We start from the raw sequence: 25,190 nt of genomic DNA, 5'->3' as shown, positions 1-25,190 counted from the left end.
ACCGCCCAGAGTGAACTTTAATTAGAATAAAAATAATGTGAAATAATTACGTATAAAAACTGCGATCAAGATAGAAAGACCTTACTACATATATATATATAGCTATGCTCTCCCAAGTATTTATTCTCTCACCCAGAGGAGATACTATTGTTTTCAGAGACTGTATCCTTTCAATCAAATCTATGTCACACACACACACACGCACACACACACACACACACACACACACACATGCAATATAATTATTACTACGTACATAGCTTTATTGGTTCTTCACAAGTTTACGTCAGATCCTAGCTAAAAATATGTGGTTGGATGGCCACAGGACTAATTTCTACTTAAAATGTTTAATCAATGCCATTCAAAAATGCATACCATTCAAAACTTGTTTGACTTCAACTCCTTTGATTAGACAGGGCTGATATCCCTAAGGGCTCTGCTGATATATTCTACAAACAGGTCAAGTCATGGAAGGAAACGAAAGGCACACAACCACCACCCACAATCGTGAGATTTTCTATTAAAATAACAAACCAATGTTATTCTTTTCATTCAGCAAAGTGAAGATGGTGTGCATTTTCTCTACGTGAAAAGGAATGGTCTTTACTTTGTCTGTGCCACAAAATTCAATGTCTCACCATCCTATGTGCTGGAATTTCTGTCAAGGTACATGTACAAATGTACTAGGCACTATTGGACAAAATAATGCTAGCCCAACTACTTGTATCTGACTGAGTAGAACCTTCGTTCAAGAGCCAGGTCGAATCACTGAATATGCCATATGAATAACCTTGGTCCACTCACTAATTGATAAACACATGTGGTCGTCTGCGCATGCTTATCTCCATACTGTGCATTAAAGGACATGCCTGTTTCTTAATTATTAGTGATCCTGTCGTAGAGAAATGTGCCCTGCCGGATAATCGATCGGTTTTTCTGTATACCGTTTTTAAGTCTATCGATGCTAATTGTCGTACCTGTACATGTATTACAGTGCATGCATGGTCAGTGCATGTCATGATTTGAATCACAGCTGAACTGGTCTCGCATACTACCGTATAGCGGGTAATTTTCGGGGGACAAAATATTCGTGGTTCAGCAATATTGAGACATTTCGTGGGTAATATTTTCGTGGTTGCTGCTTGGATTGTAGGTAAAGGTAGGCAATGTCGCTTCATTCGTGGGTAAAATATTCGTGGTCAGACCTCCAACCACGAAAACCACGAATATTTTGCCCCACGAAACTTACCCGCTATACGGTATATGGAGCCTTTTTGTATGACCTATTACACTCTATTAGCCCCACCTGGACCCCCCACACATGTGCTAAACGTCTGTAGGGTAGCTGGACTGTGCAAAGACTACTGTGGTGTGCTTAATGAAGAGGCAATTCGCTTGAACTTTGTTCTTATCTATGAGCTACTAGATGAAGTTATGGTGAGTATAATTATATATAAAATTATGTGCACATGTACTTGTCCTTACATAAATACACCGTATGTGCCACTAATCCTGTACCCCTCTAAATTGTTCAGGACTTTGGGTATCCTCAAGGAACGTCAACTGAGATTCTGAAATCATACATTTGTAATAGCCCATGTCCTGTTTCATACGACTCAAAGAGTGGAGTTCAAAGATCACAGGGTACCAGCACCCTACCCAGTCATGCGGCCAACAAGCCAATTGCTACTTCCCTGGAGACACTTCGTAACCAGAAGAATGAGATTTTTATCGACCTACTCGAGAGACTTACAATCCTTGTGGCAGCTAATGTAAGTGCATGGTCAATGTTGTTCACAGTGCACTTAATTATGGATATACCGTAGTTAACTGTCGAATCGCCCACCTGTTTTTATAACTTCATAGGCTAAACAAAGGGTGGGCGGATATTTATGCCTTGGTACGCATGCGCAAGCGAGGTATACGGTAGTAGTGTGCGTGTGTCTGTCTGTCTGTCTGTGTAGACTGCTACAGCTGCTCATGGATCAATAAATTTAAGTAAGAGTTTCTATAGGCTTCTAGTCATGGTTCTTGGATTTTAATCCCTGGATTTGCAAAAAAATGCTTCGTTCTCGAATTAATATGAATGAGTATAAAAGCTAATGTAGCTTTGGCACCTCCACCGAGGCATCAGCACCCGCGGTGATTTCATTTTGAAAAGTATTGTTGTACATGTATAGGGGACGAATATGTAATTATGTTCTTCTTTTAATTTGGTTGCTCCATTCTACATAGTTAAGTAGAATCCTCTTGGTCTTCTTCTTCCAGGGCAACGTACTTCGATCACACATTGATGGGTGCATTCAGATGAAGAGTTTTCTGACTGGGGATGCTGAGATCAGACTGGGACTCAATGAGGACCTCACTATTGGACGAGAGGAGCGAAGACATGGACTAGGTGGAGTGGTCCTCGATGACTGTAATTTCCATGAGAGTGCAGAGATGGAGAGTTTTGAAAAGGACCGCTCTCTGAGCATCATAGCACCTGATGGGGAGGCGAGTTATCATTGTATATTATATCCATTCGGTGAACTCAATAGCTAGCTATATAATATATATGACTAATGGTTGTTTGATGCTGATGGACGATTATACATACATGTACAGTACATGTGATCTTCCTCTCACAGTTCACTCTGATGAACTACCGAGTGACAGGAGAGTTTCTTAACAGCATTCCATTCAGAGTGTACACCACCATTGAGGAGGGTGACTTGGCCAAGAGCTTAAGACTCTGTGTCAGACTAAAGTCTGACGTTACTCAAAAAACGTGAGTTTCATATGATGCTGAAATGTGGGTTCTTACGATACGTGTACAGTATTTATGTTGTAGCCACTGGACTCTTTGGGGTGAGAAACTTACACACATGTTCTTATAGATCTGTACAGAACGTTTTTTTTGCTACATGTATGTCAGTCCATGTGTCATTCTACAGCTCAGCCACTAATGTGACTGTGCGTATACCAGTCCCTAAAGCGACTACAAGCTCCTCCCATGAGCCTCTGGGTCCTGGCCAGACCACCGACCTCAAACTAACTGACAAGACATTTGTCTGGAAGCTCAAAAAACTAGAGGGTGGGATTGAGCATATTTTAATTTTGAAGGTAGGCAGTGGTGGTGGTCATACATACACACTGTAAATAGATGTACAATGTATGCATTCATTGCCGCAATAATTATTGGCAGTGTATGCCTATAATTGATTGTCAGGCTCGATTTTTTTAGTGTTAGTTATACAGTAGACTCTCGTTAATCCAGTCACCCTTGAGACAGTTAGTGCAGCCTGGCCGGAGAATAGCCGTAGCTAAAAAACGACCTTACCTCAAATCTAGTGACTAATTTTGTGGTTCTGTCTCAAGGATAACGAAGGATAATGATGCTCTCTATTTAAGTGTAATGCTGCCAAACTACACCCAAAACGTCATATCAGGCCGTAATAAACTACATTGAAAACTTAGTTTGGGGCAGCCAGTACTGGCCAGTATACGGAATAGCAAGTGGCTGCATTTCAGGGTGAGTTTTGTGTGCACAGTAAACACCTAGCTAGCAATTTGTGCCAAACCAAATGGCCGGTATATCAAGGTGGCCGTACTTCAGAGAGCCGGAATAAGGGTTGTCCGGAATAATTAGAACAAGCATGCAGCTGCATGCGAGCTAGCTAGAACAGTGTGCGACTGAATAGTTGCACTAGCTATCTAAAACCTCAAAACTAATTTACAGCACTATAAATCTACGTTGCTTGGAATGTACTCAAATTTTTCAAGGTATTGTCCGAATGCTTAGTAAAATAAAAAAGCACCAGAGTGACAGCTGTATTAGCTAGAACAACGAAAATTGCCCAGAAAAAGTGTCCGGGATAATTAGAAGTGTCCGATAAATTAGAAGATACACGGTATTAAGTTTCTTGAGAGGGTTCACCGTTGTACAAACGTACATCAACTATCAAGAGGGTTAGGTACATACATGTATAGCTCGATCCTATTACAATCTATTGTACAGTACATGTATAGGTATACAGTACATGATAATTATACTGCCACCAGGATCTAGGAGTGGATCGATCTCCATATGAATCTATATTTCACTGTTGTTATCCCCTAAAGTGGGGCACTTGACTATGATTGTACTAGTACGTGGCTTTTTGTGCATCCATGTATCCTGAAGTCTAACAAAGGCACCACACTAATCTTAGTGCCAAACTAATTTTTCTAAATTGAATGCTAATTAAATGAACTCGTGAAGTGATTGAATGTAGTATCTGCCGCTCTAATGAAGCACTAGCTGATGCTCACATAATTATTATTTATGCCCCAAATGATAAATGTTGTTTGTTCTGGCTCCTAAATTAGACTTCTATGCAACTGCATATAAAGCTGTGTGCATGTGCATGTATTACACCTAACTGGCTTTAAACCAAGCTGACATTCAAACTCCCATTGCTTTGAGTCAGCTTGTTTTGAGGATACCAATCCTTGATTGTTTATTACGTAGGTGCCTATTGTTTTACATTGTGTGTTTGCAACTTACTGTTATTGTATTGGAAATCACAGCTGTATAATATATACATTTTTTCAGCACACTATACATGTACCTTGAAAAAACCGTGTATATACATGCATGCATGTTTACAAACATACACTGGCACATACATGTACATATACACACACAGCTGTTTCTATCTGAAATTGGCCGCACCACAAAGAAAGAAATCAATGCCATCAGTCTGGACTTTGAGATCCCCATGTACATCTGTTCCGGTCTCACCATCAGGTTTCTAAGAGTGATGGAGAAGGGCAAGTCCTCTTCCTACATGCCTTATCGATGGGTGCGCTACATTACGCACAGGTGAGTACCAGTACTTTTTTTATTCAACATACTGTACATGACACAGTCAATCAACTTCCTAATGGTGTTGGCATGTAAAGTATGTTTGTGTTAATTGTCATAACTTTGTATTTGGATTCCTTGTAAAAAAGCGCTCCTACAAAATAATAATGTATTTTATATGCTTTAAAGATGGTAAGCTCCAACCACCTATATACATTTACCATAGAACTTTCAGGGCCAAATTCAACTCAAATAGATTAATGTACACCTATAATAATAATGTACTTGTATTATTGTCCAATATTCATATGCACATGCACGCACACATTCACTCGCATACACACAATACCTCACCCAATGGAAACTATTGCAGCGACTCTTATGTTTTTAGAGTATAATTCTAATAGCCCGATTTTTTATTTTGTAGCCAAGGGCTTTTTGATTCAATCACTGTGTAGAACTCTAGCATTAATAATTATGTACATTGCACTGGTACATTTTGTACGATTAGTATAATAATTGCGATTGTTTAAAGAACATTTATTCAAGTGAACATTGATAATCAAGTCTGTTTACTCCTACATGTACCATATATCTTCTAATTATCTCCGACACTTTTCTGAAATGTTCGTTGTTCTAATACAGCGGAAACTCTGGTAGTTAAATATCTGGACCAATACCTTAAGATATACCTTCTACGTAACGCAGCTTTATGTAGCTAGCAAGAGTTCTGCAGTTCTGCAGTTCAATAGCTCGAGGAGTAGCTAGTGTTTAGACAGCTAGTGCAACTGTTCAATCGCACACAGTACTACATGTAGGTGTAGTTATAATATATACTTTATCGGAACCATACAATGTAGTGCACGTAATGAAATGTTACTCACGAAAATCATCGCTTCAAGTTAACCATTCATTTTACCTGCATGTGTATAAGTCAATGCACTTATGTATAAGTCGGTGCATTTGTGTATAAGTCAATGCACTCATGCATAAGTGGATAACTGCTGAATGATTCTTGCTAAAATTTCAATCTCTGCTACGTACCTCACTCGATTCACGTGCAGATTTCTGCAACAAGCTCTTATATACTCATGCACTGACCTCAATTTTGCCCACTTTTTCCCATTGGTAACCCATGCAACCCAGCAGTGAACCATGCACACCCAATACCCCCGTCAAACCCATCTCCCCTTTTTCAAATAATGGCCGGAATGGGAGGCCCTTGATTTTTCAGTGGCCTCCTCATTGAGTCAAGTTCTTGGAACTGCAGGACACCTATATAATAATTGTCAAGACATGATGAGGTTGCATGGTACCAAACTATAGCTTACACCCTCAGTTACCTGCCAAATGACGTATCAGCCTTAAAGTGCCAGGGGGGAGCCAAAACACGAGCAAAAAAGTACGCTTTACTTCATGGGTCAATTTTACCAACTTCATGTGCACGCTCTCTGTGACATCTGATGGATGCTGCAGTGCACTGGTTATAACCATTTCTGATACGACTATAGGCTTGGTCATGTGCAAAAAATTCAACAGTGAAGCGTTGTTGCATATGATTAATTAACTTAATTTTAGTCTAATCGAGGTACTCGTGTCGGACCTCTTCTGATCTCTGGTTAACACTTCAGCAGGTACGAATTTTTTGCCCCACGAAAAAACGAAAATTACCGGCTATACGGTAAAATTATTAATCTCTGGTTAGTGCTATTGTCCCTACATAAATTAAATCTGATCACGTGAAAATGCATAAAACATTATGCGCATGCTTGTTGCACTGCATGCTTGGCCAATTGGCAGCCCTGACTCGACCTTGCTCCTCTGAACTGACCTGAACTTTGTCTATTTCCTGCTAGCTACCGGTAGCTAGCTAGCAATTATATTATCAAGAGTGCATTCGAAGGCTTTCTACTTTGCCTGTAGGCTAGTTGTTCAAGTGAGATGTCTAAGAAACTAACATTCACCTACCTCTCCGAACCTGATGTTCTCAATGCAGGGCTCACTCTTACAGAAACTGTCGACCTGTGCAAAGAAGTTTTGAGACAACATGGTCTTAAGAAGGTTGAGAATCCTCCCAAATCAGGAGTGCACACAAGGAAAGACTCCTTTATCCACTCTATGCCTGGTCAGTCTACAGTTAAACTTAAGCTGTAGCTGTCGATTAATTGTCAGCGAAAACAATATTGTACTTATTCGATTTAAGGCGACCCTCCAAATATAAATATGTGACACCCTCGATATTAGGCAATTTTCTTACCTCTAAAAGTAGCGACTATATACTGCGTTTTAGAAAAGAAAATTAGGTCCACTTAACACTTGACAATATTCTCTAGATCTACGTAAAGCAACATCAGAAGAGGTAGGACAGATCTTCGCTAATGAGGGGTATCGTAACAAGGGTCTTGATTGTACATGATATCAGTGTTTGCTCATGTGCGGTGTTTGCTCATGTGCGACAGCCATGCGGCTCTATGTGCTTTGACTAAGTCTACAATATCAATGTTCAGAAGAGAAATTATGGGTATCCAACAGATCAAACGCAAGAGCAGCCTTGGAACGAAACCGTCTTAGTAGGCACACATTGAAACTGACTTTGAGCAAATGACTAGCGTTTGGCACCCACTGTTAGTGCTAGAGCTGACTAATCTCTAGTTTTCTAATTCGCTTGTAATTATACAAAGCAATATATACCTCTATAATTATATTATAACACTCTAATACCTGATACTTTTTGAGCGAAGCAAAACGTGGTGAGAGGCATTAGTTGTGCATCACTCATTGGCATAGTAGCCACGCCTAAGACGCCAAATTACAATTCGGTTCAAATGGTTCATTCGCCAAATATATTACTCCCCAAGCTTTGTGTGCATAATAATTATGCCTCGAGGCGTAGCCGCACGAGGGATACGGTAAAGCTGACTGTGTGTCTGTGTGTCTGTAACTGCTCAACGGTTGCAATGCGACGAAAAATAACAGCTTCTATAGGGTTCTAGCCACGTTCTCTTGGATTTTGATTCGTGGATTAGCAAACTAAAGCTTCTTTCTCGGGTTATGGCTAATTTGACTCACATTGAAGGCTGTTGCAGTATCTTTAGAATATTTCATAGCATCATCTGTTCGCACAAACTTTCTATTCAACTTATGAGTTAGCCTTGCACTAAAGTGCTAGCTTTTTGTTTGCTACAAGAGTCAGAAAGAGCTGCTAAAGAAGCTAGCTATTTTAGTAGCCATTCTTAATTTCTTGTAACTTGCCGACACACACTTTATTCCTGCGCATGCGCTCATTACCACGTGTGAGAGAATCCATTTTAAACCCCAGATCCTGGCAGAAATCAATTCTTTTTGTGGTCCTGGTAAGCCACAAAACACTACAATGATACCAGAATGTGTGTACACAAGATATAGCCTTTTAGACTGCTTGTTATAGATCCTTCTTTCTGTGATTGAATTCTGTCTTAATACTTATCTCAAAGACTAAACTACTGACTGACTTGACTATGCCTTTGACAAACGTTTGCTCCCAATGCACTAACTGTGGACACCCCTTTCTTGTGAAATTATAAACTTTTTTGAATTATGCAAAGAAACTTTTCCCTTTTCTGTAACACTCTAATACTTTTGAGCGAAAGCGAAACATGCCGAGAGGCATTAGCAAGCGCACGCTTGCAACACTCGTTGAATTCTGTGATTAAACTCTTTTTAGACTGCTTGTTAGATACGACTTTCTGTGATTGAATTCTGTCTTTAATACTTATCTCACAGACTACTGACTATAATGCCTTTGACAAAGGTTTTCTCCCACTGTTTGGCTACAGGCCATTTAAGACGATCAGTATGCACTATTAACTGTGGACACCCCTTTCTTGTGAAACAATCAAAGCACATTGCAAATTATTTGCCTCTTCTATAACACTCTAATACTTTTGAGCGAAAGCAAAAACATGGCGAGATGCATTAGCAAGCGCACGCTTGCAACACTCGTTTTATCAGCAGCATTTCTGAGAATATTTACCATTTATTTATAATTATTAGTCACAGAAAGTTTATCTTCAGTCTCCAGTGACGGTGCAAAACCAGCTAGAGTTAATAACTTATCTCAGCTCAGCAAAAAGTAGTGCACATGCTCGTGTCCGACCTCCTCCGGCCTTGATTAAACTGCAGGGAAACATGAAAGAAAATTTGAGGAGCGTGTTGCCATTCCCTCTCTCCTTTATCTATGATTGTGTGATAACCATCTGATAGCCGATAGCCGTAAACCATGAACTTTCTTCACGTGAAACCTGTTGATAGGATAGTTATACTTAGTCTAGCCTTGAATCCAGGCCGATTAAAATACGGCCTGGTATCTATTGCATGTGTAATTGATCATAGGCGTGGCCCCGTCCATGCCCATGTACTACGCTCGGGATACTAAATCAGTGCCTTTGGGCTTCTAAATCCCATAGACACCTCCAAAATAGTGTCTAGATACTAGTGCGCATGCGCTAACTTTGCCCTCGAGGCTTAACTACAATACAATTACTTGACAACGGAATACTAGGTATACTAAGTAAGTTGCAGGTATATACAGTAGACTCTCGCTATTCCGGCTCTCTGAAGTACGGCCACCTCGATATACCGGCCATTTGGCTTGGCACGGAATGCTACCTCTATGTTTAATGCACAAAACTCACCCTGAAGTACGGCCACTCGCTATTCCGTTTACCGGCCAGTGCTGGCTGTCCCAAATAACGTTTTCAATGTAATTTTATATGTGTATTATGGCCGGATATGATGTTTTGGGTGTGGTTTAGTAAATAAAATTGGTTAAATAGAGAGCAGAATGATTCATTATCTTTCATTATCCTCGAGACAAGAACCGCAAATCAGTGATTATATTCAAGGTAAAGTCGTTTTTAAGCCGCGGCTAATTATCTGAAGTACGGCCACCTCGGTATTCCGGCCAAGCTGCATGGTCCCAAGGGTGGCCGGATTAACGAGAGTCTACTGTACTCTCAAAGCTGGGCGTGCCGGTTCTGCACTGAGCTTGGTCTCTCAGTTTGCTCCTGGTCTTAATTAATGCGTGGGCGAATATTCTACGTCACGATTGTGGGCTACATATCGCCCACGTTCATAAAAATAAGTATGTGGATCACGCGACTTCGCATATACCACAGGCTTTACTTTTTCTTTCACATCCATCATGTCCTTCTTTAGTGCCTCCCATCATCTCTTATTTATATTGAGAGAACAGACAAGAACAAGAAAAAGTAAAGCCTGGGGACGAGGCTAAAACAGTTATTCTTGTGGTAACAGATACCAGTATGATAAATTAAAATGTTTCTCCAATTACATTTTGTAGTATCTCTATCAACACAAGCATACAACTTCAAATTTCTTTTATACTAGAGAGAGGTAGTGCTATTACTATAATTAATTGCAGGAAGAACAGCTGAAAAGACTCTTGTTTTAATCAGCTGTCTCGTATTGGTTCCGTCTCACAATACTCTCATATCCGAAAAGCGCTTCAATTCGAGTACAAAAAACTTACGCAGTTAAGCATGCGCTTAAAATAAAAATACACTTATAATCAAGTAAGCACTAATAATCCAGTAAGCTATGGTATAATTATATGACTTTTAATATTAATTTTGTCGGGATTATTTTCTCTGTATTATGGGAAATGTTACGAAAAAATATCCAATAACTTTGCACATGCGCAAGCAGTCCTTCTCATCAGGGGAGGCCCGCAGTGTTATACTTATTATACTTTACATTCATGTGCTATCAACCACTACATGTAGCTCGTCCCTGCTGCAATGCTTAATTGGTATTACCTAGAGAAGCAAAGTTGCCAAAGCTCTTTCCTAAGTTAGAAGTTCTGTATGGTCGAGTATGTTTGATAGTTAGACCTGTGTGCACACATTGTTTATAATCTGTTTTATAAAAATAAAATTATTGTTTTGTTAATCTGGCTGAAGATAGACTCTAATTCGGTCCAAAGCATAAATACCATAAAATTCAGCAGTGTTAACTATTATTACATTAAAATAAACTAGCAACAACTAAAATGAGAACAAACAATGACAAAACCAGTCTTCTGAAGCTACTGTATTGCAATGGGCACTGTATTGCAATGGGCAACAGAATGATGCTTGTTAGAAGAACCGCCTGGGTCTCGGACATTTTGATTTGAGCTTCTGCTCGATCCTTAATCTTCTCGTTCAGAGACTAACCGTGATGGCCATCACGTTATTAGTTATGTGCATATTCATTAAGGATTTATATTCACTTTCACAGTCTCCTTCTCTTAGGCCGTAACATTTCAGTTGTTTGAAATGTGGAACTGTATGGCCATCATTGTGGCTATTTAGGACACAGAATATTCCACATAATGCCGGGAGACCATAATTATAATATTACTCTGTCACAGGCCTACAAGCAGGTGCATGTACGTGAATGGCGACATGCATACTACTTTTGTATGCATGATAATTTATATATAGTGTATACAGTACATAGACTATCGCTATTCCGGCTTTCTGAAGTACGGCCACCTCGATATACCGGCCATTTGGTTTGGCACAGATTGCTTACTAGAAGCTGCACAAAACTCGCCCTGAAATGCGGCCACTCGCTATTCTGTATACTGGCCAGTACTGGCTGCCCCGAACTAGGTATTTTTATATTTATTACGGCCATAATTATGATGTGTGGTTTGGCACATCAAATTGGATTACACTTCAGAACCGTAAAATTAGTCATTAATAGATTCGAACAGGAGTGTATGAAGAGGAGTATGCGACTCCCACGCACATTCCGGCCATTCTACATCTAGGACTGAATACGTCACTAACACTTGTAGTTGTGTAAACTGTTGGCCATTAAATGTGGGCTGGAGGTACAAACCACAGCAGACCATGTGCATGATGCCGATACCATTTTTAACTAATTAACCACTACCCCACTTAAGATGTGGTTTGATAGTGACGTGGTATGACATACTCATACTGTAACCTGGTTTCCACTACAACTGCTACAGTTAGATACTCGATCCTCTTCATACACTCCTGATTTGAGGTAGGGTCGTTTTTTTAGCTATGGCTATTTTCTGAAATGTGGCCACCTCGCTATTTCTGTCAAACTGCACTGTCCCAAGGGTGGCCAGATTAACGAGAATCCACTGTATCAGAATTATTATCTGGTGTAATATTGAATGTTTTATGTTCATAAGCTTCTGGCTTTAGGTTATCTGGAGGAGGCAGATGTGTGTGGGATAAAGTGGGTGTCTGGCTACCCAGCGAATATGAAGCAAAAGTTGCCAACCATTGTTGGAATGATTATTCTTAACAACCCTGACACTGGTGAGTGGGTGTGTATTTTATGTTCTTGTCAGTCCAGTTGGTTGTCAATGGTACCGGATTGATGGGAGTTAATTCACAATGCAATGTAAACTTTTCCGTCCTACAGGGTTTCCAAAGGCAGTTCTAGATGGGACCTACATCACTGGGATCCGCACTGCAGCAGTAGGGGCTGTATCTGTTCAGCAACTGGCTCGTAAGGACGCTGAAGTTCTTGTGATTGTCGGGACGGGCGTTCAGGGAAAATACAACTGCCTTTGCATCCCCAATTTTTTGCCAAGTATAAAAAAAATACGGTACTATGATGATTGGGCTCCAAGTCTCAAATCCTTCAAAGAGCAAATTCAGCCTAGACTTCCAAATGTGATCTTTGAGGAAGCAAGCAGCCTGGAGGATGCAGTGCGAAGTGCTGATGTCCTTGTCTGCTCCACAGGTACACTCACGAAGACGGTGTTTTACTGTGACTGGGTCAAGCCAGGTGCTTTGGTTCTACCTGTCCAGGCTGGTGGATGGGAGCCAGACGTTATGCACAAGTTCGACAAATGTGTGGTTGACGACTGGAACCAGATTAATACCAGGATGCCTTGGTATACAAGCAATTTTGATGCTCCGTACGCCGAGCTTGGTGAAATTGTCTCTGGTAAAAAGCCAGGCCGTGAGAATAATGAAGAAAGGATCATTAATTTCAATCATGGATTAGCAATAGAAGATATGATGTGTGCCAATTATATCGTTGAGAAGGCGAAGAAAAAAGGCTTGGGTGTGGAGATGGACCTGATCGATCTTAGTGCACCAGTCCCTCTGCCTCCAGTTTAACTTATAACTTTAGTTTTAACAATGAAGGATTTTGTAGCAATTACAAACCGACAATAATTAGCCACATTTGGTGTAAAAAATCAAATGTGTTATTAGTAGATAGATCGCATTATATATACCGTATAGCGGGTATATTAGGTTTGTGGTTTTCGCTGATCAAGCATATCTACCGCAAACATTTTATACCCACGAATTTAATATCACATGCATGCATGCTGCAGAAAGGCTGCTATTCCACGAAAATTAAATTTGCGAAAACCTTTTTAACAGTCATTCCGCGAAAGTTTATACCCTCGAAATATACCCGCTATAAATTATGGTACCTCCAATAAATTAATTTGCATGGTAATTAGCTCTATATTGAGGATTTATTTCAAGGGTGTATAAAAATAAAGTTATCTTCATACAAACCCCCTAATACTGTATAGCGCGAAATTTTCGAGGCAATTATATTTTCGTGGATTGGCCTCTAAAAGCCATTTCGTTGCACAATGTTCGCGGAATGACTGCTTACCGGAAGCCACGCCTTTAAATATTTGCACGATAGCAGGTAATTCTAATTAAAGAACAATTTTCGTAGACTTAATTTTCGTGTAGAATTCTAACCCACGAAATCCGCGAAAATTAAGCCCCTCGAAAATTTTGCGCTATACGGTAGTTATTATCAGTTTCCTCAATATAGAGCTAATTACCATGCAAATTAATTTATTGGAGGTACCATAATTTATAGCGGGTATATTTCGAGGGTATAATTATTAAACATGCAATTGCAGTTGGAATAGACACACACAGTCAGCTTTATTGTCTTACTCAATCATGCGGCTACGCTTTGATCAACAATGATTAGACTAAAAATACAAAAATGAATGCATGTACATAGAGTAGGGGCCCAGAGGCGCACCTATACAGTAAACAAAAAACAAAGGACTATGGCAGCTAAACCACAGTTATACATCACATCTTGATCACATTAATTAGATAACAGTACATAGATCAAAGTGACCCACAAACACTAATTAACTATTACCCACTCTCTATTCATGGGCAATTGAAGCTGGAACTTGAGCATGAACTTAAAGGTTTTGGCTGAGGACTGCTTGATTATTTCATGAGATAGGAACTCACAGATAGTGTGCGATTTCTGAGCCAAATCTAATTGGAAATTGCGAAGTGCTATGATATTCTGATCTTGAGTATCTATGACCCTGATCGTGAAGTCTACAGAAAGGTTCAACTTGGGATGGGATATACCTGCATGGTGTGTGCGTGTGCGTGTGTCTTTGAGTTAGTGCTGTTGAGAAGCAAAATTATTATAATTTCACGCTGACTGGCACTACCTAATACAATGCAGCAAAACAATTGGATTAAATGCTCAATTAAGAGAAAACCAATGACATAAAATTACCCTTAACGTCGACCACAAGAGTAGAATTTGTTCTTCTATCAACCCCTAAGCCGTCAGGATGCAGCTGCAGCAAAATGTTAACACTACGTCTTGTTTTCCCACTACCAGTGCAAATGCACACTTTTTTATGCATTGATGCATTTTTGTGGTGAAAGATGTGGTTGAGCATCTTGTCACGAGAGACCTTCCATTCATCCAGCACACCACCTGTGCATGTGAGCGTTATTTATATATGTATCATGAAAATTGCATGCAAAAGACTGAGTGACAAATAGCCAAACACACTGCCCACCTTGTCTGGATGGTGGAATATACAGGTCTTGCATCGAATCCTCAGCAGCGTCATTTGACTCTTGGGAGAAGCCCATTCCACTATCTTTCGACTTCATAGACTCCTTTTCTCTTTGAAAAGTGTTCAACTCAGGGGAGTGAAGGCAAGCTCCCTGGCAGCCACAGCAGCCCTGAGCATGGTCCCAACTTATATTCGACAAAACCACACAAGACTGAGTTATTTTGGGAACTGATGAACAGCTAACAACTTTTTTCATACGATTTGCTTTCAAACTGTCTAAAGAAAATGCTCGTGGAGTAAGTTTGTCTCTAAGAAAACTCGGTGACAAATATTCCTCTTTCTCAATTATTTCACAGTCATCAGAAAATGAGCTACATCTGCTGTGTTTGTCGGCTGGCTTAGCAGCGATTAACTTGTTGGACAAAAATCTTCTAATTTTTGGATCTGTGTCTGGAGAGTCATTTATCACCCTTGTTATTTCTTGCACCTCAGATTGACTTAAAAAGACAGCATACTTTAGTTCTGGGCTTGCACCTACAGCAAAAATCAATGGGGGCCGAGACTATGAAGTGTGTATCAATAAAACATTGAGTGTTAAGTAGTTATCGTGTAAACTAGACAAGTTACAGTAACAGGGTGCACTTGAAATGGCGTCCATGCACTTGAGTATTATAATATTGTGCCACCACCCTCTTGCCAACATGCAGAGTCCTATTACTGTACGTAACTTATGCATGTGACATAGAATATTAGTCCATATGACTACATGCATGTTCATCTCATTCCGAAAGAGTTATTTAATCAATGTAACTCACTCTCAGTTGACAAAGGAGACTCCAATTCCACACCTGACAGATTTGTGGTTGTGCTGCAGCTAAATATTTCATTTGAGCCATCCACACTGCCACATCGGAGGGACTGAGCCCGGATCCTGTCCCTATGTACCGTACACTGAGGTACACATCGACAGACCTTCTCCGTGTTGGAAAAATCTCGCTCCATATCAGTGCATTGTTTATCTGAGTGTATTGCAATGAAACCAGGAGACACGTGCTCAGGGGAGATTCCTTGGACTTTACGGGACAAAAGTTGCTGTGTGATATTGTCAACCTCGACATCAGGCCTGACTTTATGAGGCATGATTTCACATAATTGAGTCATAGGTTCACTGTGTTGTGGAGAAGAGTCGTGTGAAAAGGGCTTCAGTTCAGGATTATCATCTGTACAGATAAAACAGAAACCTTGTAATGAAGCCTCTAGAGATAATAATTATCGGGTTTCGAATGCGAGGCTATCTCGATTACAAGATGCGAGTGTTGGCATAAATCGCGAACGAAAGACATGCAAAGAGTGAGCATGCGCAGGAAATTCTCAATACAGTGGAACCTCTGTTAACAACCACTTCTGAATAAAGGCCAGCTGCTATATAACGGCCAGGCACCCAGGTCCCAAATGAACAGTTTGTGTATAAAACAGCCTCTTAACAAAGGCCAAAACATTGTTCCCCAAAGGTGTCCGTTATAGAGGAGTTCCACTGTAGTTAGAAACGCAGTAGGGCTTGTACAGTGTCACCCGATATACGGTACATTTAGTGTAAATAATAGGCTGGACCATATAAAAAATACACAAACATGTTATCTGTATGCTTTCGAGATGCACAGAGGAAGTCTAGCCATAACTTATTGATAAAACTAAAGTGGAAACCCTCGGCAGTTGAATACATGTACAAAAACAGGTTAGACTCATGCAAAACAAGTATATCGTGCAATACCAAACCAATACAATAACATGGCCACGAGTCACACAGCTCACTAACCATAATCCCCCTAACTTTAATAAAATCAAGTTAGGGAAAACCTGTTGCCCAATGCTTTTTATAAGCACTTACTTATTGTTACTAGACACCCAATGTTATCAAAAAACAGTAAATAGTCATGAAGGACTGGAGAGCCCCTAAAGGTGCACATTATATCCGTATTGATGAGAGGCCGCGGCTACTAAATGTTTCATTTTGGTGGCAGAGAAGGCTACAATTCGAGAGAGGCCACTGTTCAAGAGAGGCGTTTATTGGTCCCAGCTAATTCAACAACCTTTAGTTTGTCTCATCAAAAGTTCTTTTCACCTACACAAACTCGAACTGTGCTATGAGAAAGTATTTCAAAAGCATTAACAAGCTGCTACCATAGACACTAGTATCAATATGGCTGCCGTGCAGAGACATAGTCTCAAAATTCACTGAGGCTATAATAATTATATACTATTTGAGAGCGGCTTCTATATAATTTTATTGCACTGAAGATGGGCTGTAGGGAGGCTACTATTTGAGTGCGACTTTTATACAAGAGCGGCCTCTGATCAAGCATATACGGTGTAGAGACTAGATGAATATACAGCATTTTTTTGCAGGCCAACATAATTGGAGACAAATATCAAAGAAGACATGATTACCAGGTATAACAAAAACACTGCGGGTGCTGATACCTTGGTGGATGTGCCAAACCTACATAACATAAAGCTACTAGCTATTGCTAATACATGCATGATATCATGATGAACATTTTTGCATTAATTTTGCTGCATGCATGAATGATTGTTGCTAAAAAGATATAGCTACTGCATTAGTGGAGTAGAGCCTTGCAGCTCTCGTCTCACTCTTGCAGCTACCAATAACTAACGTTCTAGTGCAGAGCTAACTATACTAAGTAGAGTAGGACACTCTTCTGAAAAGGCTGCAATGGCATTCCAAGTAAGCAAAACTAAGCATAACTCAAGAACCAAGCATTATTTTGCAAATCCACAAATTAATATCCAAGAAAACATGACTAAAGTCTCTTTGCGTTGAGTTCGACCCCGGAAGTTATGTGGTCAATTATGGCTTCATTTTGCTTTATGTGGTGGACAAGTATGCCTGGGGCTTCTATACATGGAAAATGCTAACCTTTTAACTGGTTATAGAGCTTACCTTAGATCAGTGATGTGCTCCATTTTTGAAGACAAGCACGGGCTATAATTATAGCCTTTGTGTTTTAACTGTTTGTAGGAAAACTTGAGTGCCCATCATACCAGCTCTGAAGCGTTTTTTAACAAGGAATCTAACGGTGTATGAATTTCAGTGAAGTTATGACAACTTTATGAAGGTCGAACTCAACACAAATATACTTTAGAAGCCTATTCTTACTTGCACTTCATTGATCCTTGAGCAGCTGTAGCAGTCTACACAGACGACACACAAACACACTATCGTATACCTCACTTCGCACCGAGGCATAGTAACAGGATATGAAGCCACTATAGCTAGCCATTCAGTGCCAATTAATTTTAGCCTGACCAAGAAGCTATTCTGGATTGGATCTCCATTAATACTGAGAAGCAGCACGGCCAAAAAACCATTCGCGTACAAACAATGTCCGCAAATTAGCACGACAGAAAAACCATAATATTGTAAACTATAACACATGCCTAGCTCTGACAGTGAATGTTTACAGACTCTTCTTTAGTCAGATTTTGCTATCTATATAGTATCTATGTAGTGATAATAATAACTAGAGCACTGAAGTGCTAATCCTCGGCTGTTGACATAAGAATAAATAGATCTATAAAAACCGAAGGAGTGTTCAAGAAGCAACAACCTAACTTTTAATTACTGGTAAAGGAATACTTGCACCAGACGCATGAAAACGTTTTCTGCCTACCACTAAACTATAAAAGGGACCGTTTCAGGTTACTGTGTGGAGGGTGGGCTTTAGGTAACTTCAGCCATATGCCAGTATCTAGATAGTGGCACAGTTCACCATCTGAACTGTGCCATATGGCAGATATTTGCACAGTATTTCTTTTGATCTGCCCACTCAAAATGCAACAAGTTTATTCAGAACAATTTGTATTTATAGTATAATTATACCGTATAGTGGGTAATTTTTCGTGGGGTAAAATATTAGTTATTTTTGTGGGCAGGCTGACCTCCACGAAATTTTATCGTAGGTGTGGCTTATCTGAACGTAGGAATGCCGTGCAGCCACGAGACTAAACGAAATTTTTACTCACGAAAACAGAAACGAGTTGAACGAATTTTTTACCCCACGAAACTTACCCGCTATACGGTAACTAGAGAAAACAATATCTACACAGTACATACATTGCAATTAAAACAGTAGCCTCGATTCCAGGCCACACTGAAGATGGGCCTTGTAAAGGAGGCTATTAAAACAGCAGAACTCACCACCATTCTGTGTTTGTACATTGACATATTCCTTCAAAAATGTGTTCGCCAAATCCACTCTGCCAATTCGATTGAGCATATCCACAAGCGGGTCTGTATTACACTCATTAAACTCTCCTCTCTCCAAAAGTTGCTCCATTACTACAACCCCTGTCGGACCACGGTGGAAGGGACAACTCAGATCAGGCTCCAGGCCACTAGCACTGTGGAAACGGCATCTGCACTGCTTATTGATCTTGTCTTTGTACAGAAAGCACACGCTTTGAATATCAGGCTCATTTAGCCCTGATGCAACGTCCAGAAGAGACACCCTGAAAGCTTGCTTCCTCGTTGCCATTTTCAATGTTGGAAAAGTTTTGGGTAAAAGATAATAATAGTATAGTATAGTAGTATAGTATCGATTTATAATTAATTTTCCCAAACACAATTACGTCAACACGACGGTATCTATAATTAAAGGTGCCCGCACAGTAACAAATTGACCACAAAAATGTAACTTTTAGATCGCGTGTGCAATCTGAGACTTACACTCGCAGTATTTAATTTCAATGCGTGCGCTAGTGTAGTAGTAACCACAACATTGTGGTTTTGTGAGAATGTCTTGTCTTCAACTACAAGCTACAAAGAAAATCACAAACTATTAACAAAATAACACAATCCACTAAATACAGAGCCAGATTTGTAGCAAAGGAGTGCCTTCAGTAGTAGATGGGAGAAACGCAAGTGTGCCAACAGACCCCAGTCTCGGTACAATCAGCATGAGTATCCAAGTTCCTGAACTAGCATTAGTCGCACAGCAGGTTGGATTGTCTCTTGATGTTAATACACTGTCTTCATTGGTCAATAGCCCCAGATCTAAAGGGGCTATTGGGCATGGAGGGGTGTCCACATGACAATCTGGACCCTCTAATGGCTTGAATGGATGAGCAAAGGAGGGAAAAGTTTAGTCAGCAATGGAGCCAGCATAGTGTGCTGCTGTACCATTGGTCCCATTTGGATGATAGCATGGATGATAGCATGGAGGCGAGTCTCTTGTAGAAGGTCGTTGCTTCGCGAGCTAGGCCTGGATATCTCCAAACTTCTCTTGCGCCTAGTTTTTAGTGTCCGCATTAAAGTTATTTTGCAGTGGGGGATTAATTTTTATTTTTGCCAATTTTGCTCAGAAGCAGAGATACAATCAAAGTCTGACAATGCTCTGTGATGTACTACCTCGATATCATGAGCGGCTTGTTATCGACGTCACGCCGCACAGTGATTTTGGATGTTTATCACGTGACCGCAATGACATCAATGCACCGCACACATGTCCCTCTCCTCTGATCGACCACTGTATTCACAACTTGGTTAAATCTGGTTGAATCCTTTTACAGAAGGCTCTAAACTGACCAGGCATGGCTGTGTCTGTTGCTATTCAGCTAACTTCATCGGCTAGTTTTGGTATGTTTTCTCTCATTAGGTAAATAAAAGTTCTTAATTATGTGTACCGGGTGGGTGTATATTAATTGTAACTAGGAGTACATATGGTGCAAGGTCCTTGCTCATAGTTACTTACTCATAGTTTATTTGCGTGGCTTATGACGTTATTTGTAAAGACGATGTCTAACAGAGAAGGTGTATGACTAGTAGAAAGGCGTCACCGCCCTCCCTGAAGAAGGACGGGAACCAAGTCTATCTACAGTTTTGTTCTGGCCTATTGTGCAATAGCATTATGAATCTCATTATTTTTAAGCCAATAGCGATGAATATCACTCCACCCCTCTCAGTCAATCTAGCGTGTGCAAAATTCACATGTGGTAAAGTTAAGTGGATCAATCCACTTGAAATACTGCAATGTGATGAGAACAAAACTGTTGATATGCTTGGGTACCGTCCTCCTTCCGTACAACGGTCAAAGGCGGCGACACCTGTCTAGTGTATGACAGGCGTGAATCAGCTCAAGAATTAGCCTGTGATTGAACACTAGTTATCTGCTCACGCAGTGTGTTATTGCTAATGACTTAAACCTGCACTGTGCCTGTCATACCTCCTCTGCTAATTTAATGATCAGCACATAAGAAAGCTAGATATGTGTAGTCAATAAAGACAGTATAGAACTTAGTTGTGAGATCAGAAGTGGTCCAGAGAGTCTAGTGTTTATGTAGACTACCGGCCGCGTAGAACTTTACTGTGGGATGAGAAGTCGTTCAGTGAGTCTTGTGCTGATTGTAGACCTGTACCGAGTAGCGGAATGCAATTACGTAATGCGTGGGTGTTCAGCCAATAGGCTAACTCACTAATTACATGACGTCATGACTGGGTACATCTGTACCATTTTTAACCACTAACGATGTGTAAGTGCATCAACTTCTGCACAATGCACAACTGGCCATGTCGACAATGTTACAATAAAGTGAGTGGGGCCAGAAAATTTAAAATCTCAGCTACTAAACAGTGAAAACTAGGTGTGTTAAAAGGTGACTGAGATACACCCTGCAATAATAACCAGGGATAAGTTCATGTTTAACCAGAGCTACTCACTGCTAAGAAAATTTCATTATTATATAATACTGTATTACTTACATTTGTATATTATATAGCGTGAAATTTTCGAGGGGCTTAATTTTCGCTGATTTTGTGGGTTAGCAATCCTACACAAAATTAAGTCCACAAAAATTATCTGCTATAACGTGCAAAGATTAAAGGTGTGGCTTCCGGTAAGCTGTCATTCCACGAACATTGTGCAACAAAATGTTTTAGGGGCCATTCCACGAAATATAAGTGCCTCGAAAATTCGTGCTATCGGTAGTACTGTCCATGATGTGCAATATGTAACTAGTGATAGAGGGTGTGGTCAACAAATGTGGGAGTGGCCAACCATTTTGCGGCGTGCTTACGCACTGCACACCCAAACGTGGATATGTTTTCTGTTGGCGTTACAGCAGCTTGCAAGTTACCACGAGCTCTGTCAACAGACAAGTGTTCCCTACAATCTTGATGTGGCTGATTATAGTAATGCTTTGGGGAAATTGTTCTTCGATCTATACTCAGTCTGATATTGTTGCCTCTGCTCGTAGCTGGGAGAATTAATATTGATTTGTGGTTTTTGCTCATATAATTATACTAGGATGCAGAAGTGATGACATCTGTATAATTACACTGCTTGTTCACTGCCAGCACCGATCGCCTTCAAGATTCGCTGCTAATAAAATCAGCAAAAAATTTAACACTTGTGCAATCTTTATTGTACGTCACTTTAAAAGTTTAGCCTTACATTGAGGTATTACCGTCTGTACTTCTAATCCAGCTCCCACCTTTCTGGCATGGTAGTTTGTACCCGATTTATATTAACTACGTATTACTAACCGTTCGTCTATTCTGTCTATAATTAGAGGTCTTAGTATATACTCGTGTGCTACATGTATTAATCCCATATTGTACTCCTTTATTATATACTATAATATTCACTGTAGTGCCATATGCTGTTGCTGAACTGGTTAAGGATACCATCCTCCCGTCTCTAAGTGTCTCGTTTGGTCAAGCTACCTGTGCTTCTCAAAAGTGAGTGATAGTAACCCCGCTGTCATGAATCTATTTAGTGGAAGTTTGCTGGTATGCGCTGCTAAGCACAAAATCAAATATATGACTTATCTTCTGGATATTGAGAACTTGTTTTTTCTGAGTGCGTAAAACTCTCCAGTGTCTTTCCTGAAAAATTATAATTCCTACATGTAGAACAGTTCAAGAAAGACTGTCTACATGTACTTTATAAGTTACGTATAATTATGTTCTGGTGCCGACATGTCTACTACATGTACATCGATCTTTATGATTAAGTTAGCACAATCTCGAGAGCTTCCAGGATTCCTTTTAATGCTTCTTGTTCTGCATGTAACTCAACTCCCTTTGTCTAGAAATAACACATGCATGTGTATGTCCTTGGATAAAAATCGAATATTTGTCTGCAGAGTGTATTAGCTAAGGGTAAACCCATACATACCACTACAATTAAGAACATTATTTGATCATGTATTTGATCATGTTTCAGCATGCCTCCAGTCTAGTTTTATTGCTCCTGAGTTTCTGTGATAGACGGCCTCAATCACATGGCACTGCGCAATTATGATTTGTATGTCACCCCTCTGGTTTTTATATGTCACCAGCCGAGGGTTTGCACTTCAGTGCTATACAGTGCATCCAGTCTAGATAGTAGAATCCACAAAAGTGTGAGTAGTTGTATTTAAACGTATCTTAAGATTGGAACACTTCTAAGAAATTGTGCTGATACCATTGTGCAGGTGAATGAATAAGCTTATTCAAAAATATTTCCCCAAAAGTTGTTGTAGTGGGAAATAATTTTAGGTAAAAATGGGGGTGATCGTAGAAAAAGGTATGTAACATCAATTATCTCTGGAACTAAAGTGTTTCTGCACTCATTTTTTTTATTATCAAAAGTTAGGCAATTTATACAAGCTTCTCAGTGTAATTTTGGACCTTAGCCGTGAGATCTTCTTGAAATCTCTCCCTAACAAAATGGCACAAAAAGTAGCAATTTTGAGCACTGCGGAGGATGTGTACATATGTAAGCAACATTGTACCTTTCATAAGATAGCCAAACTATCTATAGATGTTGTGACGAAGTCCAAACCTTAGCCGGAAACTTTTGGCCTTTTCTCTCCCTAACCGATTACCCACTATAACAATGCTTTTCTAATCACCACAACCCACCACCTTATGTTGCCATGGAAACATTTTTGGATATGTTGTAGCTTATTCATTTACCTACACAATGGTATCAGCACATTTTCTTAGACAATCACAGGATATTTACATTTAAGTGCACATCTGTGGTATTCTACTCTCTAGACTGGATGCACTGTAGTGTATTATCTGAGCCTATAATTATATTCACCTGGATGCCATAGCACTACGTTTACAGAATGGATAGCCTTCACACAACAAGTTATGGTCAGATTTTGGCTTCGTTGTCATATATAAATCAAACTTTCACGTTGGCTGTATGGCTAGCTAACTACATGTACACGCAGCCTCTATTACCCCGTGCATGCGCAGCAGGGGTTGTGTGTGTACGCGCAAAAATGAGCTATTTGAGCGAACTATGCTTTAGCTACTAATGAGACAGTGGTTACTTATAGTCGAAACTTGTAGGTGATCTTTGAAAGCAACAACATCTTATTGATCTAATCGTTGCTTTATAGTCATTCCCCATAATGTTAAGGTCATAACGGTAAAAGTTGTCGTATCTGTTTTGCGCTGTGCGATGAAACTCAACGTACGGGGTGAATGCTCTATGAGCATTTTGTTTGAGGTATGTGTTTGCAGCTGAAGGGATCCCGTACCAGGAACAATAGAAAAGGGATACACCGGAGTAGAAAGCTAGAATTATGATTGTGGTTGTTGCTTCTTTACTTATCCTAGCACCAGAACATACCAGGAGCCATATTTCTAACACTCCAGGCTTCTTTGCTGTGATCCTACCTAGTGCAGACCTTGCATTACTAAAACTCCATTCTTAAACGTTTCAGGCTCTAGTCTAGTTGCTTCCTTTACTTGCTGCTTAGCTTCCATGATCATACATATTCTTGTATATCACTCGCCTGGTTTCTATTACAGTGGAACCCCTCTATAACGGACACCTTTGGGGAATAATGTTTTGGCCTTTATACAGAGGTGGCCTTTGTTGAGAGGTTGTTTTATACACAAACTGTTCTTTTGGGATCTGGGTGCTTGGCCGTCATAATATAGCAACTGGCCTTTATTCGGAGGTGGTTGTTAACGGAGGTTCCACTGTAGTTATGTTAACAGCCTAGGGTTTGCACTTAAGTGCTCTAGTGTGCTGATTAAGCATGTAGCGCAATCATTTATATCCACGAATATTAATATAAAAGGCTGATAGTCCACAAAAATTAGTCCGCTACATGTAAATACTCTGTAACGGTCTTTCCGCTAAAGTTTATACCGTTATACATGCAGTTTAATTATGGCATTTTTATGTTTTATGTCTCGGTGCGCTTTCCCAAATAAAGTACATGTACATACGGTAGTGTGCTTGTGTGTTTGTGTAGACTGCTACAGCTTTTAGATCAATGAAGTGCAAGTGAGAGCTTCTATGGGCTTCCCTTTCCCAATTTCTGGATCCGCCCCTGAGTTTTGCTTAATTTGAAGGCCATTGTAATCTCTTTAGGCTCGTGCCAAATCTTAGCTATTTACTTAGTAGTTAGCTCTGGACTAGAACGCTAGTTATTGGTAGCTGCAAGGGTGAGAAAAACTGTTTCATGAGCGCAACATACATT

At 40.0% G+C, this 25,190-nt stretch overlaps 4 protein-coding genes across 7 annotated transcripts in view; 3 read left to right on the top strand and 1 right to left on the bottom strand.

The window, feature by feature from the left end:
- LOC135341820 (uncharacterized) lies at positions 1 to 5,381 on the top strand. The gene is made up of 10 exons (XM_064538484.1): positions 1 to 162; positions 413 to 507; positions 557 to 666; positions 1,341 to 1,437; positions 1,536 to 1,772; positions 2,269 to 2,496; positions 2,631 to 2,770; positions 2,937 to 3,105; positions 4,671 to 4,846; positions 5,202 to 5,381. The coding sequence occupies exons 1-10, from the start codon at positions 105 to 107 to the stop codon at positions 5,224 to 5,226; spliced, it is 1,335 nt and encodes a 444-aa protein (XP_064394554.1). The 5' UTR covers positions 1 to 104; the 3' UTR covers positions 5,227 to 5,381.
- Positions 5,382 to 6,646: 1,265 nt separating this feature from the next.
- On the top strand, positions 6,647 to 13,177 carry LOC135341810 (nodulation efficiency protein NfeD-like). The gene is made up of 3 exons (XM_064538468.1): positions 6,647 to 6,953; positions 12,055 to 12,171; positions 12,278 to 13,177. Exons 1-3 carry the CDS (start codon positions 6,770 to 6,772, stop codon positions 12,982 to 12,984), a joined length of 1,008 nt encoding a protein of 335 aa, XP_064394538.1. The 5' UTR covers positions 6,647 to 6,769; the 3' UTR covers positions 12,985 to 13,177.
- A 630-nt stretch (positions 13,178 to 13,807) lies between these two features.
- On the bottom strand, positions 13,808 to 19,319 carry LOC135341809 (uncharacterized). The gene is made up of 5 exons (XM_064538467.1): positions 18,901 to 19,319; positions 15,497 to 15,901; positions 14,682 to 15,215; positions 14,390 to 14,596; positions 13,808 to 14,235 (listed from the first exon to the last, which is right to left on the bottom strand). The coding sequence occupies exons 1-5, from the start codon at positions 19,235 to 19,237 to the stop codon at positions 13,997 to 13,999; spliced, it is 1,722 nt and encodes a 573-aa protein (XP_064394537.1). The 5' UTR covers positions 19,238 to 19,319; the 3' UTR covers positions 13,808 to 13,996.
- An 856-nt stretch (positions 19,320 to 20,175) lies between these two features.
- The window catches only part of LOC135341808 (bifunctional glutamate/proline--tRNA ligase-like), a 33,808-nt gene continuing 28,793 nt past the window's right edge, over positions 20,176 to 25,190 (top strand). For all 4 annotated transcript variants that reach the window (XM_064538466.1, XM_064538465.1, XM_064538464.1 and 1 more), the window contains exons 1-2: positions 20,176 to 20,337; positions 22,350 to 22,437. In XM_064538466.1, the coding sequence (XP_064394536.1) occupies positions 20,292 to 20,337; positions 22,350 to 22,437 (134 nt within the window). In that variant the 5' untranslated portion in view covers positions 20,176 to 20,291. The remainder of the gene's footprint in view (positions 20,338 to 22,349; positions 22,438 to 25,190) is intronic.

Source organism: Halichondria panicea, chromosome 9, assembly GCF_963675165.1.
Source record: "Halichondria panicea chromosome 9, odHalPani1.1, whole genome shotgun sequence".
Classification (NCBI taxonomy): Eukaryota; Metazoa; Porifera; class Demospongiae; order Suberitida; family Halichondriidae; genus Halichondria; species Halichondria panicea.
This window is presented reverse-complemented; position numbering and strand designations above follow the sequence as displayed.

What these genes read in the sequence shown, in the direction of transcription:
- LOC135341809 (XM_064538467.1), bottom strand. Translation starts at nt 19,237, where the DNA reads ATGGCAACGAGGAAGCAAGCTTTCAGGGTGTCTCTTCTGGACGTTGCA. An exon ending in GTCTCCTTTGTCAACTGAGA is followed by an intron (nt 15,216 to 15,496) that starts GTGAGTTACATT and finishes TTTTTGCTGTAG; the next exon opens with GTGCAAGCCCAGAACTAAAG. An exon ending in TCTTGTGGTCGACGTTAAGG is followed by an intron (nt 14,236 to 14,389) that starts GTAATTTTATGT and finishes CACACCATGCAG; the next exon opens with GTATATCCCATCCCAAGTTG.
- LOC135341820 (XM_064538484.1), top strand. Translation starts at nt 105, where the DNA reads ATGCTCTCCCAAGTATTTATTCTCTCACCCAGAGGAGATACTATTGTT. An exon ending in TACTATTGTTTTCAGAGACT is followed by an intron (nt 163 to 412) that starts GTATCCTTTCAA and finishes TCCTTTGATTAG; the next exon opens with ACAGGGCTGATATCCCTAAG. An exon ending in CACAACCACCACCCACAATC is followed by an intron (nt 508 to 556) that starts GTGAGATTTTCT and finishes CTTTTCATTCAG; the next exon opens with CAAAGTGAAGATGGTGTGCA.
- LOC135341810 (XM_064538468.1), top strand. Translation starts at nt 6,770, where the DNA reads ATGTCTAAGAAACTAACATTCACCTACCTCTCCGAACCTGATGTTCTC. An exon ending in CTTTATCCACTCTATGCCTG is followed by an intron (nt 6,954 to 12,054) that starts GTCAGTCTACAG and finishes TTCTGGCTTTAG; the next exon opens with GTTATCTGGAGGAGGCAGAT. An exon ending in TCTTAACAACCCTGACACTG is followed by an intron (nt 12,172 to 12,277) that starts GTGAGTGGGTGT and finishes TCCGTCCTACAG; the next exon opens with GGTTTCCAAAGGCAGTTCTA.